The 17,864-nt window shown below is 38.3% G+C and overlaps 2 protein-coding genes across 3 annotated transcripts in view; one reads left to right on the top strand and one right to left on the bottom strand.

Annotated features, from left to right (window-relative positions):
- LOC124144347 (GATA zinc finger domain-containing protein 10-like) overlaps positions 1-4,655 on the bottom strand; it is a 33,361-nt gene extending 28,706 nt beyond the window's left edge. The window contains exons 1-2 of the mRNA XM_046513717.2: positions 4,570-4,655; positions 2,784-3,214 (exon numbers count right to left, since the gene is read on the bottom strand). Of these exons, the coding sequence (XP_046369673.2) occupies positions 2,784-3,202 (419 nt within the window). The 5' untranslated portion in view covers positions 3,203-3,214; positions 4,570-4,655. The remainder of the gene's footprint in view (positions 1-2,783; positions 3,215-4,569) is intronic.
- Positions 4,656-4,890: 235 nt separating this feature from the next.
- LOC124144335 (TATA box-binding protein-associated factor RNA polymerase I subunit A-like) lies at positions 4,891-17,374 on the top strand. 2 transcript variants are annotated; one of them, XM_046513697.2, is made up of 12 exons: positions 4,891-5,004; positions 8,047-8,170; positions 8,366-8,532; positions 9,368-9,432; positions 10,022-10,133; positions 10,888-11,026; positions 13,113-13,252; positions 13,963-14,115; positions 14,792-14,852; positions 15,267-15,378; positions 16,052-16,215; positions 16,858-17,374. In XM_046513697.2, the coding sequence occupies exons 1-12, from the start codon at positions 4,960-4,962 to the stop codon at positions 16,947-16,949; spliced, it is 1,374 nt and encodes a 457-aa protein (XP_046369653.1). In that variant the 5' UTR covers positions 4,891-4,959; the 3' UTR covers positions 16,950-17,374. The 2 variants fall into 2 exon arrangements, with proteins under 2 accessions (XP_046369653.1, XP_046369662.1); XM_046513706.2 differs by lacking the exon at positions 4,891-5,004 and adding an exon at positions 7,017-7,093.
- The last annotated feature ends 490 nt before the right edge of the window (positions 17,375-17,864 follow it).

The following is a 17,864-nucleotide window of genomic DNA, read 5'->3' as shown; positions in this document are numbered from 1 at the left end:
ATTTAGTTTAAATATACTATGCAAAAAAAGAAACGTTAAAAGTGATTTTAGAGGAATATTTTATATATAATACAAATAATCAACAGTATGTAAGTAACTGTTCAAAATTGGCACCAATCATTGTCATTGACCAAGCTTCCAAATGTCACACATTGAACAGCAGATTTTCCAAGATGTTCTCAATATCTTGTATGGCCATGATTAGAGTCCAAAACTGACTGGCATTGTCGTCCTATGGAAGCAATCAGATCGCGAATTGTGGCCTGGGGAATGTTCAGCCACACTGCCTGCAGTGTTGGAGGTTCTGTGGTTGTTGCCAACATGCTCGCAGTCGTTGATCAGGTGCAGCCCATAAATGTTCCACTGGGTTTAAATCTGGAGACCCGGAGGGCCATGGCAGGACCTGGATGTTGTGATTCCTGAAACAGGTTGTTGTCAGTTTTGCCGTCTGAAGTCGGATGTTGTCTTGTTGGAAAAAGACGTTCACTTGTTGCTTGTCACATAATGGGAATTTCACCCCAGTAACCTTGTGCCGTTAAATTCCCCAGAACTTGGTTTGTTCTACCAGTGTAGAAAATGGCTGCCCACATCATCACTCCTGTATGCATTTTTGTGCATAACACTCCCTGTGACGCCTGTAAACACGACATCTACCATCCGCACAGCGAAGCATATAACATAACTCATCACTAAAGTAAACTTGTCTCCATCGCAGTTCTGGCCATGCTCTGTGACCCTGACACCATTAAAGTCACAGACGACAATGCAGGTCCATCAAAATGACACCTCAAACTTGTCGTCTAGCGCAAATACCTTCACCGCCACATCCTGGGGTTGCCATAGTGGCAGAGATGGCCGTAGCCGTATGAATTTCTCCTGTGCTCTAGTAGTCCGATTTTCCTATCTTTTCACCAAATTTCTGCAGTACCTCATTCTTTCCACACAAACCAATCCCAATCCATGTAGAAATGATTTATTCATGTTTGGTATTAGTTTTGAATGGATGTCGGCAACACTGTCAGATATTTAAGAGGCCCTTGGTAGAGATATTTAAACACCCCATTCAATGAAATAACACAGAACAAAGGATTAAAGCTTCTTCCTTTACATTGGTCTTGTCAACAGTGAAATACAAGTCACTCATGCAAAGCTGTTCAGCTTGGGAGCCTATATTACCTCACAGACCTTCATTCACGGATCAAATGCAGGCATCACACATGCATGAACTCCACTGCAGTGAATTATAAATAAAAGTGCCAGGTCTCACTTACTGTTACTCTGATGTCCCATGAAACAGCATTATACATGTTATAAGCAGAATATTTTTTTAAAAGGTCTACCCCAGGGTACTCATTCATTAAAAAATACCCAAATGTTATAGACTGAACCCATCAAAGTAAAAATATTGATTACCTAAACAATAAACATAAATACCAACTGTGATAACATGAGTTAAAACTGGATGGCCCACAAATGTACCTGGATCCCAGTGAGAGAGTGTATTAAGTGGTCACTGGTCATCTGCTAGTTCTGATCTGTACCAATATACTCAGCTGACACAGTGAGATTCAATGCAATTTGTGGGTATTCAGTATTAGAAATTGACATTAGTCCTATAGTCCTTGCCAAACTGACCAGCTGTTAAGGTATCATAAGGACTAGAAGAAATATGCCATTTTGAAGGGTTTTGCTATATGTTATCATTATAAGGACTAGTGGACTGAAACTGTCAAGTTTCTACTGCTGGTATTATAGACTGCAAGCAGAGAAACGACAGGACAATACGGTGAAAGCCTGCACATAAACATAAGTAACTAAGTAAAACAATCTATCAGGTGATTAAATGAAATTAAAATCAACCAAGCAAGAAATCCATATGTCAATAGAGATTTATGAGTATTGTCAACACCTGACAATATCAGTAATTTAAAATGAGCAGATGTTACAAGATGACAAGATTGCAACATGCTTGTCTCTCATCAGCAAATATCCTGATATTGCTATGGTCACATAGGCTTTCACAACAGAACAGCCACAAACAACAATCATCCAATTCTTTGATGTTCACACTGAAGTCGGGTAAGGTAACATTACCAATAAAAACCATACCAGGGGGTCTTGATACAGGTGACAGTATCTGTACCAAACAGTGTTAATGAAATTGCCATCCATTGTGGTTAGCATGCCATTCAATTGTTTCACATTAAAAGCCTTAGCTTTTTCCTTTCTTTCTTTCACAAATGTGGAATATAATTAAAATTACAAGGACAATCAATTTCTTACATCTGCTAATAGAAAAATTAACATTGCCAAGGGTGAGTTTAATCTTCAATGTCTTTAAAAACATAGAAGTAGGTGTGTAATAATTACCATTGCTTTAATACTTGTTTACATACCTTATGACGTGGCAAATAGTAGTTATAAAACTGATCATGTTTTTTTTACCCTAAAGACTAAACTATTTACATGCTTAAATGGCCGCTTAAAAAAAATGTTATTGTGCAGTTTTCTTTTTATATCAACCACCAACCAATTTTCTAAAAAATAATCTAGTCTGTGTTAACCAAAAAATAAAAAATAGCTTACTCAGCATTATGGATGTCGGAGCTGAACTTCATTGTAACTGATCATGGTTTTTTTACCCTACAGACTAAACTATTTACATGCTTAATGTCCGCTTAAAAAAATTGTTATTGTGCAGTTTTCTATTTATATCAACCACCAACCAATTTTCTAAAAAAATAATCTAGTCTGTGTTAACCAAAAAATAAAAAATAGCTTACTCAGCATTATGGATGTCGGAGCTGAACTTCATTGTGTCCCCATGTCCATGACCGTGTCCACCATGGACAGGCTGTGCACCTCCCTGTGGAGGGGGCACCTGCTGCTGATTCATCTGATTAACTTGCTGCTGTTGAAACTGTTGCTGCTGCTGCTGTGGTGGTTGCTGCTGGTACTGTTGCTGTTGTTGTGGTGGCTGCTGCTGATACTGTTGTTGCTGTTGTTGTGGGGGCTGCTGCTGAAACTGTTGTTGCTGTTGTTGTGGTGGCTGCTGCTGATACTGTTGTTGTTGCTGCTGTGGAGGTGGTTGTTGATGGTGCTGTTGCTGTGGCGGGGGCACCCCTGGAGCAAACCTTGGTTCATTCAAATGAGCATTTGCTGTTGCAGCAAGGAATGCCAAAGCAAGGAAAGGAATCTTCATGTTGAAAAGTTCCTGAAAACAAAGAATGTAGAGTGAATCTACAGTAAGAAATTAATTATTACATGTACATGATGAAAGCAACACACAGAATCCATGACTGTAGTTTCAAGCGAAAATTATGCTTGAACGGAATTTCACAATTTGAGATGTCTGCAACGACGCATCTTCAAGAGATGGTTCTAGAATAGTCTGTCATACAGACCCTGAAACAAATATATCCAATACAGCCCATGCAAGTCTATAATGTTTGGCAAGTCTAGATTACTGCAGTATCAGGAAATGAAGAAAGTCTCTGGGATCCTTTTTATTATATTTTATATAAACTATAATTCAGCAACTGTTTTTTCTGTAAAATATTTCAGAGACTAGATGTTAGTCTAGTTCCAGAATAGTCTTTGGAATTAACTTATACTAAAGTATCATACTAGTAAGTATTTAATAAGAAATCATAAGAAAATGTGTTTATTTCAGTTTATGCAAAAGAGTTTTTATGCACTTTTCTCAAACAGTCTGTAGTGTCCTCTTACTTGGGCATATAAAACATGAAAAGAGGTACTTGATTTATAGCTTATGCTTGTAAATGCACTGATGTTATTTGTAACTGAAGTGTTTGCAATATACCATGTATATACTTTAAAATACAATATTAAAGAGAATATTTTAAAGCTATGGAACTCAATAAATTTAGATCTATGCATTTAAATCCATAGTTGTTTTATTCCATTTAATTCATTTTTGATAAATGTTCGTATTCTTCTGACAACTGAACAATATTCGGATTAAGGGAATGTGTTGAACATGTAGGATCTAAGTTGTATACACTTCAACCTTCTTTTTTAAGTTTGGTGCTTTTCATTGATTATGATCATGATTATCACATGTATGATGAATGTACTTCTTAAACAAAATGCAACAAAACTCAAAAACAGAGATATGGAATGTTGTTCTGCAAGTGATTTGTGGGTCCATGGATCTTTCATGTCTTTTTCATTTCTCTTTATTATTTGGGGTCCAGGATATAATACGATTTGAAATGTTAACGAATAGAATCTAGACTATGTACAGATGTAGGATACATGATTTATGTTCGAAAATATTAAACAGTTAAATAGTACGTTGTTACAAGAAATTAAACTTACTGGGGAATTGTCTATGGTTCACTAAGAATCCCCTTTAAAGTGTTGAAAACACAATCAAACAGATTCGGTGCCGGTGAGCCATATGGAACTAAGTGATTTGTTGACTCTGCTGCATCTTCATATTGTTATACACGACAGTTACTTTCTCAATTGTATCTGATCACTTCTGAAGGGTGCAATAAATCACCACTTCGTCACAGTTTCTTCAGCAATAAATCATATACTTACAGAAAATAAGGATGAACATATATCCCCGAGTGATTCTAAACGATGAGGTGTCACTCGTCCGAACAAGACGATCTTGTGTGATTGGAGATACGATATATCTAGTACTATTGGAAAGTCAACTAATAATATAAAATATATAATCCAATATCTAGTTGGATATAGTACTTGACTCTTCTTATGTTTAGAAATATACAACGAATACAATATGAAGATGTTATTTTCTTTATTATACATATTACATATTTCCTGGGCTTTGATATTATATCTTCTAAATTGTATTGTATTGTGTGCGCAATAAAATATGTTGTCAATAAAGTAGGACTTTTCTTCCACGTGGAGGAAGTGCCGTCTGCTTGTATTTAACTGTTTACCCAGCGTTTTGGTGGCGTCATGGATAATGATGACGACGATATGTCCAGTTCTTTGAAACGTTTGGTATGTGTGTACAAGTCAGAAATTTGCATGATAATAGGATCAACAATCTTACGATACCAATTTCTGAATAAACCGAATTTGTGGCTGATGTTTAAACGTTTGTCAGATGCACAAATTCATTGTGTCAGTCGCCGATATCCTCAGAATAATAATAACAATTACGACTTATCAGCTATAATAACAGAAATCATTCTCGGGATTCGGAAACACGACATTACATTGTGTTTTCAGGATAGTGATACCCATCAAAGCGCTCATAAAATAAGCCAACAAATTGTCTCCCCTTTACTGGTTCCTCCTTACCTTAAAGGGGCACTGATCTAAAGCAATTCCCCGGGACTGGTTGTTGCCTTTGTTATTGTTTTTCCCCGTGACTACCCGAACGATACGCAACGCAACTGAGCGTGACAAGAGACTGGGCTACCGTCTGCAAGGACAGCTAAATAAACTTGGCGGCAATATTTGATTTACTCATTTTTGAAAACTGATTGGTTAACCGTGATCTATAAAGATTTCGACAAAGGGTGCATGTTAAACAGACTAAACAAACAGACAAAAAGAACAGCGGAGCTCATCAGGTGTCGTCATTTGGAAATACCCCTGATTGTTAAAGTTTAATAATAATCAAAAAATATCCATGCAGTGAAAGCATTTTCGGATTTCGGATTGCGTCGATAATACGATTACTACCGTATATGACTGCGTATAAGCCGAATTTTGAGGACCAGAAAAAAGATTCTGTAGAAAGGTGTCGGCTTATCCACGGTATACACTTTCATGATAGTATTTTTCAGATCGTGATCTGGTACTCCCTTGTTGTCATCCACGTTTTCTGGTATAACCCTGCACTTGTGTATTTGTTGTCATTCACTTGATGCTCAGTTAATGAATTTATTACAGGTATAATTAGTGGTAGCACCACTCAGAATACCTGACAAAGGTTCCCATTTGGCATTTATTGTGTCTAGGGTAATTATTCAATCTAAATCCAGGTTTGAAGTTAAGTGAAATGTGTGTTATGTAATATACACGTGGCAGCCCAGCAAGAGATGAATGATCAGTTGATTTACTTTTTTGTATTATTCCTTTGTGTGGATATTCATGGATACATTCCTCAAACAAGGAAGTTGCCTAAAATTATACAAATAAATTTGATAGGTTGTAATTATGATATTTGCATTTTGTTTTCCTTCATTTGCTGTAGCATTGGACAGATTCATTCTTGTTCCTCTACGTCTTGGTTGGGAAATTCTTCGATGCACGATAGATGTTGTTTTTACAAGTCTTTTCCTTTATAAGTGTGTATATATTACAATCAATTTGTAAAATGTGATTATCTCAGGCAATTTATAAAATGTGTAAATATTTCAGTCATTTTGACTGAAAAATATGCCCATTTTTTTGACAGATTGACTAAAATTGATTAAGACGATCAAAAGGGCCTAAAAACATCACAATAGATTATTATGTAGGATTAGAAGCCAAACAATATAGATATGTACTTTTCATCGTAACATTTTCAGTCTCTTGGTGATTATATTGAACATAAAAATGTTTGGAAATGTTGTCATAATAATACAGATGGACAAAGTTTTCAGTCAATTTGTAAAATAACTGAATATTCAGGCGTTTAATAAATTTCCTAGGTGAAAATTTTGCACATTTTGACTGTAAAAATATAAACACGATAAAATAAGCAATGCTCAGGAGAAATATTTACTTTTTTGTTAATTTGTGTTGCAAGTCAATATAGTGTAAACGAAAATCGCACAATTCCAAGCAAGTGACAAATCAAAACTTCGTCACCATTACCGATGCTACCCATAAAGATACCTACATTTCCTTATTATTTCCAAAACTGTATTTGATTTTGTTGATCAATGTGACCATACGCCCTAAAACTATCAATAAAAAAGTGACAAATGCGCTTACGAATTGCGCAGCACAGGTCGCGAACTAGTCTAGGTTTCTGCTATATCATCCGGGTACTCACGGGAAAAAATAATAACAAAGGCAACAACCAGTCCCGGAGAATTGCTTTAGATCAGTGCCCCTTTAATTTCTGTCCATGACATCTGGCTTGTGATTGGTAAAGACTCCATTAGTATTTTTTAGGAGCATGGGTGGCTCAGCATAATCTGTCGTAACTGAAATACCTGAAATATGGATCATATGTCATATGATGTGGTAGTTTTACAATAGGGCTGGGATGGGTAGCTCGGTCACTTGGGTCAGATCGGTCCTGAGTAGGACCTGGGTACACACAGGACTACCCGGATCCATGGGTAGTCCTGTGATATACTGTTTTAAAATGACAATAACAATAGAACTCCATGGTTACACTACAATTCTCTAATGTTCGCAGGGACTGCCTCCGTGGTCTAGTGGTAGAGCATCTGCCCCAAGAGCGGAAAGTCCGGGGTTCGAATCCCCAACTGCGTCATACCAAAAGATGTTAAAAATAGTACTTGTTGTTACCCTGTCTGGCGCTCGGCATTAAGGGCTAAAACAAGGACTGGTCGGCTTGGAGTCTGAATGGGGTATTCATGTTAAGTACTGGTCGGTATACTGTTGGAGTCGAGTATTCATGTTAAGCTAAGCTGTGGCATGGGATCTCTGTGGAATAGCACTATAAAGTCGGCATTAGTTCAGACTAGTACAAGCAGCCATACACACAACCACACACACACTTGCAAGCACTTTGCAAAATAAGTGCAATAATCTTAGATGCAACATTAAACCCCATTTCACCTCACCAAATGTTCATGTTTCTTTCTAACTATGCACATATTCTTTCAGACTTTTATATGCGTGAGTAAAGATAAAGATTCAGTGTATACATGATCACATCGTTTTATATGCGTATCTAAATAGTTTTTGCCAGGGCTCTGGTAAAACAATTCCCAAGTGGTGGAAACTTTGTACCCTACCCTTGAGACCCACAGCAGGTATCCAGGTAGGGTCGGGTAATTGGGGGTTGGAGGGGTACGTGGGTAGAAAATTGCCCTATTTCACAATATATTTTGTGTATTTTCTATGCAGGAGGAATTGTTGGTGTTGATTACAAAGAGCACCCACAATCGCTACATAGCACTGGATGAAGAAGTGGATGAGGAATCAGTCAAACAATGGTTTTATCAGCTGATAGAAGATTTCAAGATGACAAGTGAGAATAATCAAGGCGGTTATATGGGAACATGGACAACTGGGAACTGAATATACTTCTTTGTTAAAGTTACTTCTATGGTCATTTTCTCGGTTCTCATCAGTCAATGTTCATTCATACTATGGACATGTTCTGCAACTCTCCTTTGGATACTTTCTCAAGGCCCCGTGTATACCTTATCATTGTATGTTGCAGCCTCTGGATTAGACTACCAAGCAAGAGCCAAAGGACACACATATATTGTCCCCCAGTTCTTCAAACTGCTACAAGAGTGTTTCCTGACCCATAACTGGCAAGGAGCTGTTAAAATACTGCAAGCTCTGGCTTACGAACCAAAAGGAACATCACAGACGATTTGGAAGGTACATGATTTACCCAAATCTCCACTATAGGCATGTCTAATTTGTGGAAGGATATTGGTAACTTGCCCCCAAAATGAGGTTAAGTATATTCTTTTACTTTCACACATTCTTCATATAAAGTAGGCTGGAGGGGGTGTTCCATCAGGTTCCCAGTTGTCTGAGGTGCAAACATTTGCTGTACAGAGCTCCCCAATGCTTATGGGTTCCATGATCGAGGTAAATACTCAAAACCTGTGTTTCTTGGGAGTATAGTGCACACTTATAAACCTACTGGCTGTTTGTGTAACTCGATATGGAGTTTTTTAATTGTGGTAACACCTTGTAGGAGGTATTACAACGATTGTAACACCTCGCAGGAGGGCTTACAATCATTGTAAACCCTTGATAGAACAAAAACTGCGAACAGCCTACGAGACGCACGTGCAGATATCGTGCCATTGCGAGACGTACGTGCAGATTTCGCACCATTGCGAAACCCATGTGCTGAGGTCACTGGTTTCATTGAACCGAGTTCACGACTGCAGGCAACTATACTGGGAACCCATGGGGATTTCTCAGGGTTGAGATTGGTTCCATCAACCTTTGCTAGTCATAAGAAGTGACTGAATGGATCAGGTTATCAGGATCGGTGACTTGGTTGATGGCATATCAAAGTACCCTGATGAGAATCATTGCTCATTTTTGTTTACAAATCACTGGACTGTGTTGTCCAGACTCCATTATTTGCAAGCCACCATCCTATAGCTGGAATATTGCTGAGTGCAGTGTTATGAACCAATCACATACACACAAACCATGTTCAACATATTCAGTCAGTGATCATCTCTTGTTCCAGGCAGGTATGGAAGTGATGTACAGCAACGCTAAAGAAAATGATGCATTCATATCACAGTTGTTCAGGTTTGTTGCTGTACAGTTGACCATATTCATGATATATGTCATGGTAGATATTGACAGGTGCCCTTAAATACAGTGTACATTGGAAACTCACAGAATGCAGGTAAAATATTGTCTCTTCAGTTCATTCACTGTAAAAGTAACAAAACGTCCTGTTACTGACTTACAGTGCCAGATATTTCAGAAATATTTTGACATCTAAACTGATGGAGTAACAACATTTTTTGGCCACTGTCAGCAATATTTCAACCATTACATGGCAAGAGACACCATAGATAGGCTTCAGACATTGTACCCGCGTGTGAATTGTGAATATTCATACTGTTATAATAGTGACTTATTCATTAAAAGTAGATACAGTTAACTATATTTATAACAAACACGCTTATAACGAACTAACCGATATAACAGACTTAGTTTTTAGTCCCAATCATTTGTTGAAATGCTGTATATATGCTTATAACGAATTACAGTTATTATGAACTAAAATTAGTGGTCCCTTCGAGTTCGTTATAACCATAGTTTACTGTATTTGTATATCCATATTGACATATATAATCATGATGTCTAATTGTAGATATGTATGTTTCAGGCAGTTGAAACTTTTTAAGGACTTGCATGCCGAGGATGTGATACTTGAGTATGTGATGTACCTCTTGCAGCAGGGGAGAGTGTCAGATGCTGCAGCCGCCTCCAGACTCAAGGTTTCTAGACTACATCATTTTCTTGATGGCCTGTGACTTGACGTGATGTTAGGGGAGGCTTCTAGTTGTGCCAGTAGTTTAATTTAGTTTTCCCCTGTCAAACCCTTTACTATCCTAATTATGTTCTTAATTTAAACTCTGTTGGAACCCAACATCCCACTGCCAGTCGTAAGAGACAACTAAATTGGGAATCTGTGGTTAGGTCCAGGTTATGAGGTGACTTAAGGGATTGTTGCTCGTAGTATGAATCATTGGATTGTCTGGTCCAGAAACACACACTCTGAAATTAAGGAATCAAGGGTTCCTTGGGATAAAGATTAAAGATTTAAGGGGTCCCCATATTATTATACTGTGCAATATGCATGGACCAAGGACCCCCTCAACCTTTAGAGTCACTTTAGACAGCGATAGAATGAGTTTTAGTCCACTAGTCCTTATAAAGATAACATTTAGCAAAGCCCTTAAAAAGGGCAAATGTCTACTTGTCCTTATGATACCTTAGCTATTGGGCAGTTTGGCAAGGACTATGGGATTAGTGCCATTTTTTACCCTTTTTGGATGGTTTGTATTTAGATTGTTGGTGACAGAGGTTATATAACATTCAAACTATAGTACTTCAAGATTCATTACATTTGTAGCCATGCAAAGTAAGATCCACCATAGATGATCCAGATATGACAATTGGTTACTGATCAAGCTCCCACCATTGATGGAGATACTCCCCTCGATCTGAGTCTTACATGTCTGTGTTCAGGATAAAAGAAAGTCCAGCTTTGACAGAACAGTGAACCTGCCAGCCCACCCTCCTTTCGTCTACAAGGCCTACAAGGGGCTGGTGTATTACATTGAGTGGCTGCAACTCAAACACAGCATGCAAGGGAAAGAAACTGAAGGTGACTTACTTCAGATGATGTATCCCAACAATATGATATGTAAAATATTTTATATTTTACACACACTTTACATATAAAAGGTTTTACAAATTTTAAAAAAGGATAATGCAACATCATGGCCCAGGTTGCACTGTGGTACAGGTCTCATACATCTCATACCATGCAGAGTTGTCTCCCTTGGCTGCCAGGGTCTGCTGCTTGAGGGTTCAACTCTTGATTTGCCACAATTAGAATTCTTTGTAAAAGACAATATTACTGGTATACCGGTATATTGCAATACGGCTGTCAGCAATACACATACCGTATACAACCTTTGTGTATTGATATTTTCCAATATAGTCTCAGAAGAATTGATATATATTTATAATAATTATATCTTCTAGGGCTGCAACGAATACACTGTGAGACGAATACGATTCGTATCACGAATATATGGTAATGAATACGAATAGCAATTCACGAATACAATAACAAGTCAGCAGTTGATGTATTATTTGTTGTAATCAGTGAAACAATAACAACATCAATTACTTGACATGGTTTGTTAATTATTAATATATTATACATTTATATACTGCACTTATCCAGGAACTAGTATCTGCACAAATGCGACAATGACCAGTGACCACAATACTGTCAAATTAAATATTATGAGAGTATTGTCTTTTGAAGACATCTATGCATATAATATGTTCTTATGGATATTTTTAGGTACAGGGTATGTAAATGCACATGACTGCATATTCATAAATATTCGATTCTAGTGGCCACGAATAACGAATTCAATTCATGAATGGATACGGTTCGATTCACCGAATACGCAAGTGAATTGTAACAGCCCTAATATCTTCCATCCTGAAGCATTTGGATGGACTGGGTTCCTATCTAAACAATGTAAACTTCGTGCTGTTTACATTAACTTTCCATATTGATGGCATAATAGGTAGTCTCAAATATCCATACTACCAATCTCGTAATCTGAAGTCTGGATTATTGAATGGAGAAGATCCATTTGAACAGTTCAAATATATATAATTAGGGCCTCAATATGTATTGCAATAATTATCGCAATGCAGCTCTCCGTATTGTGATATATTTCAATACGAAATTATGTGCCAATACGCCAACCCTAATTGCCATGTGTATCACCACAGCCAGTGTCCACAATTAAGCATGAAAGTAATGGGGTCTGGCCCTAATGTCATTACCCTAATGTTAAAAAGATTCAGGAAAATCTCAGATTCATATGCTACCACAGCAAAATCTCAAGGAACCTAGGACCCACCTTACTTTCAAACATTGAAAGTGGTGAACTTTGGATTACTTGTTAACTGTATTTTGATTAATATTTTGCTCTAACACACAAGACAAATAAATATATTAAATTATTGTATATGTTATAATTGAACTGGCTGATATACTCTGCGTTACATCACTGCAGTTCAAAGGTGAAGCTACATTATCTCTTGTCTACATCAATCTTCATCAATGTCAGACACGTGAACATCTGACTGATGAGAAACAACAGTCAGAGTCATAACAACTGTCACAAGAACCATCCTCACCATGTCCTCAGATTCCTGGTTTCAGCATCCTGCCCCAGATGTTGGGATGTGTGTTGTTCCTTTCCTGTGCAACATCACAATAACTTAGCAGGAACCCAGCTTTTAAAAGTGCATGGATTTGATCGAGCGATAAATGAAAATGGAATGAAATGTCAACAGACTTTAGCAATAGTTGCTTGGGATTTTCAGCTAGAAATTCAGTCTAGTTTTGTAAATGTCTGCCCAGAGAGCAGAAGGCCTGTGTTTCGATGCCCGGGTGCATCATCCCGAAAGATTTATCCAAGTGGGGTATCCATATTAAACTGTGGCATGGTATCTCAGTGGGCTAGCACTATAAAACCAGTGTAAGTCCAGACTAGTACAAGCAGACACTCAAGCACGCACACATGCATATGCATACCTAATTTCACCTCACCTAGTTTTGTACAATTATCGATCCAAATCATATTACACTAGCATTTTGCAAGCATGCAGAAGGTTATTTTGACCACTGCCTCCAGTAACTCTGACTTTGTTTGCAGGAGAGATGTGGCAATCGTCATCCCAAGCTAACTATGATGAGATGAAGATTGTCCACCATGCCAAGAAGGCCATCAAGCTGATGGACGATGTGTGTGACCAGCCTGGGGTGTGGGACACTTTCATTGTTAAACTCACACAGGTATCAGTTTTTTGTTTGTTTGTTTGTTTGTTGTTTAACGCCGCACTCAGCAATATTCCAGCTAAATGACAGTGGTCTGTACATAATCGGGTTTGGACCAGACAGTCCAGTGATTGACAACATGAGCATCCATCCACACGATTGGGATCGATGACATGCATCAACCAAGTCCGCGACCATGACCACCCGATCCTGTTAGATTCTACCCCGAATCTTCATGGGCCAGAGGTATCAGTTGAACACTGCTTTCATGAAAAATAAACGTTCATTTTACAATGCAGGGTATCAGATTTCTTGGCAATTTGTTCCATGAAATAAATCATTGGAAAATTCCCATGCAAGACAATTCCTCCTTGTTTGCCAAAATTTGAAAAGTGTATGAATTCAATTTCATGATTGTACCCGATATACATGTATTGTTTTAGACGTATTACATTTCCAAAGAATTAACCTTTAAAATGTTGAGAATAGTTAAATAAATTAAGCATCTATTTGTAAACCGAGTAAAAGTTAGGAAAATCCAGATTAACGACAGAAAAGATAGATGAAGACTTGATTTTCATTAAATTACCACAGATACTTGGTTTTAATTTTGCCACATGGTTTATTTCCAATATTTCTGGTCCCAAGTTCCAACTACCTCCAAATGTACCAGCCTGTCCAAGAACATATTAGTAAATGGCTCGTTTTCATGTTAATATTCCCAACAGATGAAGGAGGAGATTGAGGGGAAGGATGCTGCGCTGAGTGTGCTGACCAGATACCGGGACCAGAACCCAGACAACCCCAACTCTCACCGATACATCTACGACTTCTATGTCAAACATGGCTCTTCAGATGAAGACAAGATAGGGTGCCTTAAGGTAAGGAGAGAACCAGTGTAGTGGATAGAACATCTGCCTGGAGATAGGAAGGTCAGTAGTTTGATCCTCTGTCCTTGTCCTACCAAAAGATGTTAAGAAATGGTATTTGTTGTTACCCTGCCTGGGGCTTGGCAGTGGATAAATGTAAACACAGTATAAGGCTGTAAATAAGAATGGTTTCTGGGTAATGGTGTTTGAATATAAACATTGGCAGCAGTTGGGATTCATATTTCATTTGTATGACAATTGCAGAAATCACTATTTCATCCATGGTGTTGTTGCTGATCACTGGTTCCATTTGTTCCATATGCCATTATTTTCATCCAATTTTACTTTCTAACAAAATGTTAATGTTTGATTTCATAAGTGAAGTCTCTCAAAATGTATGTTTTTGGCCTTACTGATGGTAGCCTCTTTAATAGCTTGTCATGTGGGAGTGGCTGACCTTTTGTGGATGATTCCCATTATAATTAGACTGGGGCGGTCGGGTAGCCTAGTGGTTAAAGCGTTTGCTCATCACGCCGAAGACCCAGCTTCAATTCCCGACATGGGCACAATGTGTGAAGCCCATTTCTGGTGTCCCCCTACCATGATATTGCTGGAATATTGCTAAAAGCAGCATAAAACCATGCTCACTCACTATAATTAGACTATTCACACAATCTTTTTGTTTCAGGGGCTTGTGAAAAGGGATCCATCTAATCCTCTCATATTAAAGTTGTGTAACCTTTTGAATGGTATGTCCTACAGACTTTGACCTGTGCAGAAATATAGATAAAGTAAATGTAGAATATGTATAACTAGTTTCTCTATTATGTGTAGGGGGATGAAAAGAAAGTAAATGAAGAAAGTGACTCCCATGGTACCTGCTGATACTGTTCCAGTATAATTGTAAAACAGTCTTTCGATTGGCGGTATTGGTCATTTTCATATAGAGTTTCTTAGGTTCTTGAGGTTTAGTCCTTCAGTACATAGTAGTACCTGAATCGAGGGATCGTCTGAATTTTGTGTACAAGGGTTATCACAAAGACTCGCCCCTGCGACTTTCATTCGTAATTTCAAACATTAATTTGTCCTGTCTCTCAGATTGTCACTCAGTCGGATGTCATTCCTAATTTCAAACATTAATAAACATACATGCTGTCACTCAGAATGTCACTCAGTCGGGAGTCTGCTGTTCAACCTCCTGGACTACTGCAACTGGCAACACAAATTGACTCCATGGAAAAAGTTTAGGAAATACTTGCAACACATATACTCTAGGTAACATTTTTGAAACATTTTGTGTAGACTATATGCTTCTAACTAGTACATTTAAGTTAACTGCACAGGTGGTACTTCATTCATTTTCCCCCTAATCTATGTATCCCTGTATGTTACAAACTAGGATATTGGTTGTACAATCAGTGTGAGTATACAAAACAAGTACCTGGTGACACACATTTTCCTCTCATTTACCCACCTGGAAATGTGTGTGTTCCAATTTTATATATGAATGCTAGAAACACAGGTGCCTTCGAAAACCAGAGGGACATTGGTGGCCCTGTCATCTAAGAGACTGCAATATGCGGAGTTGCATCCCTTAGTCATTCCAGGATCTGTTGATCATTGGTTGGAATCCCAGATTCACCCTGCTTGTTTCTTTGTCTGTCCGCACCATTCACATGTGGGTTACACCAAAGTGACATCTAGGACCACCTGCATCATTTCAGGTGTTCTTCTACATTGAGCTGACATGTGGTACTACAAAACTACTGTTTAAAATGAAATTAAACAAAATTTACTTTCTCGTTGGTTCTGATGCTTATCACCTGAATGATATCTGATTGGTTAGTTCAGGTCAGTTCATGTTCAGCAATCAAAGGTTATCTTGTCCTCTTCTAAAGGTGGGACACAACTTGGGGAACTTGTACACAGGAGTTTAAATCTCTTTCAGCAAGTTGAAACTAAACATCTCTGTGGTGGAAGACTGCTGGCGTGAGCGCGAGTCCTGGTGGCCTGCCTACCATTTTACACTGAAGAGTGGTGGCTGTGCTGACCAGGCTGATATAGCAGTGTTGTGTGAGAAAGCTGCCTGTGCTGCCTTCTTAATGGGAAAAGGTGAGTGTTGTACCCCCACAGCTTATGGCAAGTAGAAATGACAGAGCCGGTGTTTATTGGTGACCAGTGTGCCAATCAATAGCCTGTACTTATATACATGCATGTAGTAGTTGATATAATGATATGTTGACAGACTAATCATGCGGGGAACCATGGGTGACCCAGGCACTGCAATATTCTGTGCAGTGTTGCGTCCCTCTGTCAAAGTCTACCTGTGTGGGTCTGAAATTCTGAATCCCTGTTAATGATTCTTGGTTTCACCAAAGAAGTAAACTTTGAAGACCTGCAACACTGCAGTGTTTCCTCCTATATCAAGCTGAAAGGCAGTGATAGAACTGAAATACTGTTCAAAGAAGCCTTGCGCCCAACTCACTGCTAATCCTGCCAAAAATAATTTGAATTTATTTTTGGCATTTGACAAACATGCAGCACAAATAGGAATACATATTTTGTTTGTCAGTGTGGCCTTTTTGGCTTATGGGTTTTAGTGAGTTCTTTGCAACACAAGCTGCCCCTACTGTAAAGTAAATTGTGGTTTTCCTTTTATCTATCTGTAGACAAGTTCTCACGCTTAAGAGGATGAGACTTTGCACTGGTAATATCGTTGTGGATTTAATCATGTGATTACCCATCCTATTTCAGATAATACCTTTACGGCAGAGGTAATGAAAAGTCTAGATGAGGCATATCAGAAGAAACTTGTTGACATGTTAAAAACACTGGATGATTCCTGATCCTATGAAGAGTCAGTTGCAGGATGATGTTCACCACACAGGGCAGCAATACCTCCACAACGGATGGAAAGCTGGAAGTCATTTAAAGTCATTCTCCTACAGAATGCACTGACAGTGGCTTGACCTACAGACAGATGAAAGAGTAGCTGCATGTTACTTGGAGGAACCATGCTGAATACAGTGATACCACAATACAAACTTCAGTTGATGGAAAGTGTGTCACTCCGAGAACATTAAGAGCAAGATTTGACTGACAGAGTTTCATTTATTGTATTGCTTGCTGGGAATACAGTTCATATGTAGGCACACTACGTCTCTGTAACATGGCAGCTATAGTTCTGTCTTACCAGCAATGTTGGGTGATATAAGCCATGCGAGCTTCATGTTCAATGATTATTGAATGTCATTAAACTGTTTGTTTGGTATTCTTGTGTTGTTCCCCTTGTTGCAAGTTCCTTTAAACACTTACCATTGGGATTAATGCTGTGATAGGACCTCAGTACATGGTGTGTGTGTCATGAAGGTTGACCAGAGAATCAGAGGGTAGAGTAGCTGCTGGATGTGGAACATGTAAATGGGATGTTCTAAGCTTTCAACTTTAATGTATTATCTGTATGCTCATAACCTGATAAGAGCACAGGTTTTGATCCTCTGGCTTCTGTGCAGTATAATTATTTAACAAACATGTACTCAGTTCTTACAGGTCAGTGCTGCTCAGGTTATGGACACCTTGGACATGGCTTTGTGGGCCTAAAGTGCAAAGTGTTGTTTGTGCAAGCTGTTTCCTGTATGCTATCCGTAGAACTTGAGAATGTGCTCTAAGACCAATAGAGGACTTGTGACAGTACTTTATCAGGCACTGTAGCTCACCTGGTTATGTAGTCAGCAATTTAAAATGGATTTGTACCTCTTAAA

This window comes from Haliotis rufescens, unplaced genomic scaffold (assembly GCF_023055435.1).
Source record: "Haliotis rufescens isolate VD_foot unplaced genomic scaffold, xgHalRufe1.0.p SCAF_82, whole genome shotgun sequence".
Lineage (NCBI taxonomy): Eukaryota > Metazoa > Mollusca > Gastropoda > Lepetellida > Haliotidae > Haliotis > Haliotis rufescens.
This window is presented reverse-complemented; position numbering and strand designations above follow the sequence as displayed.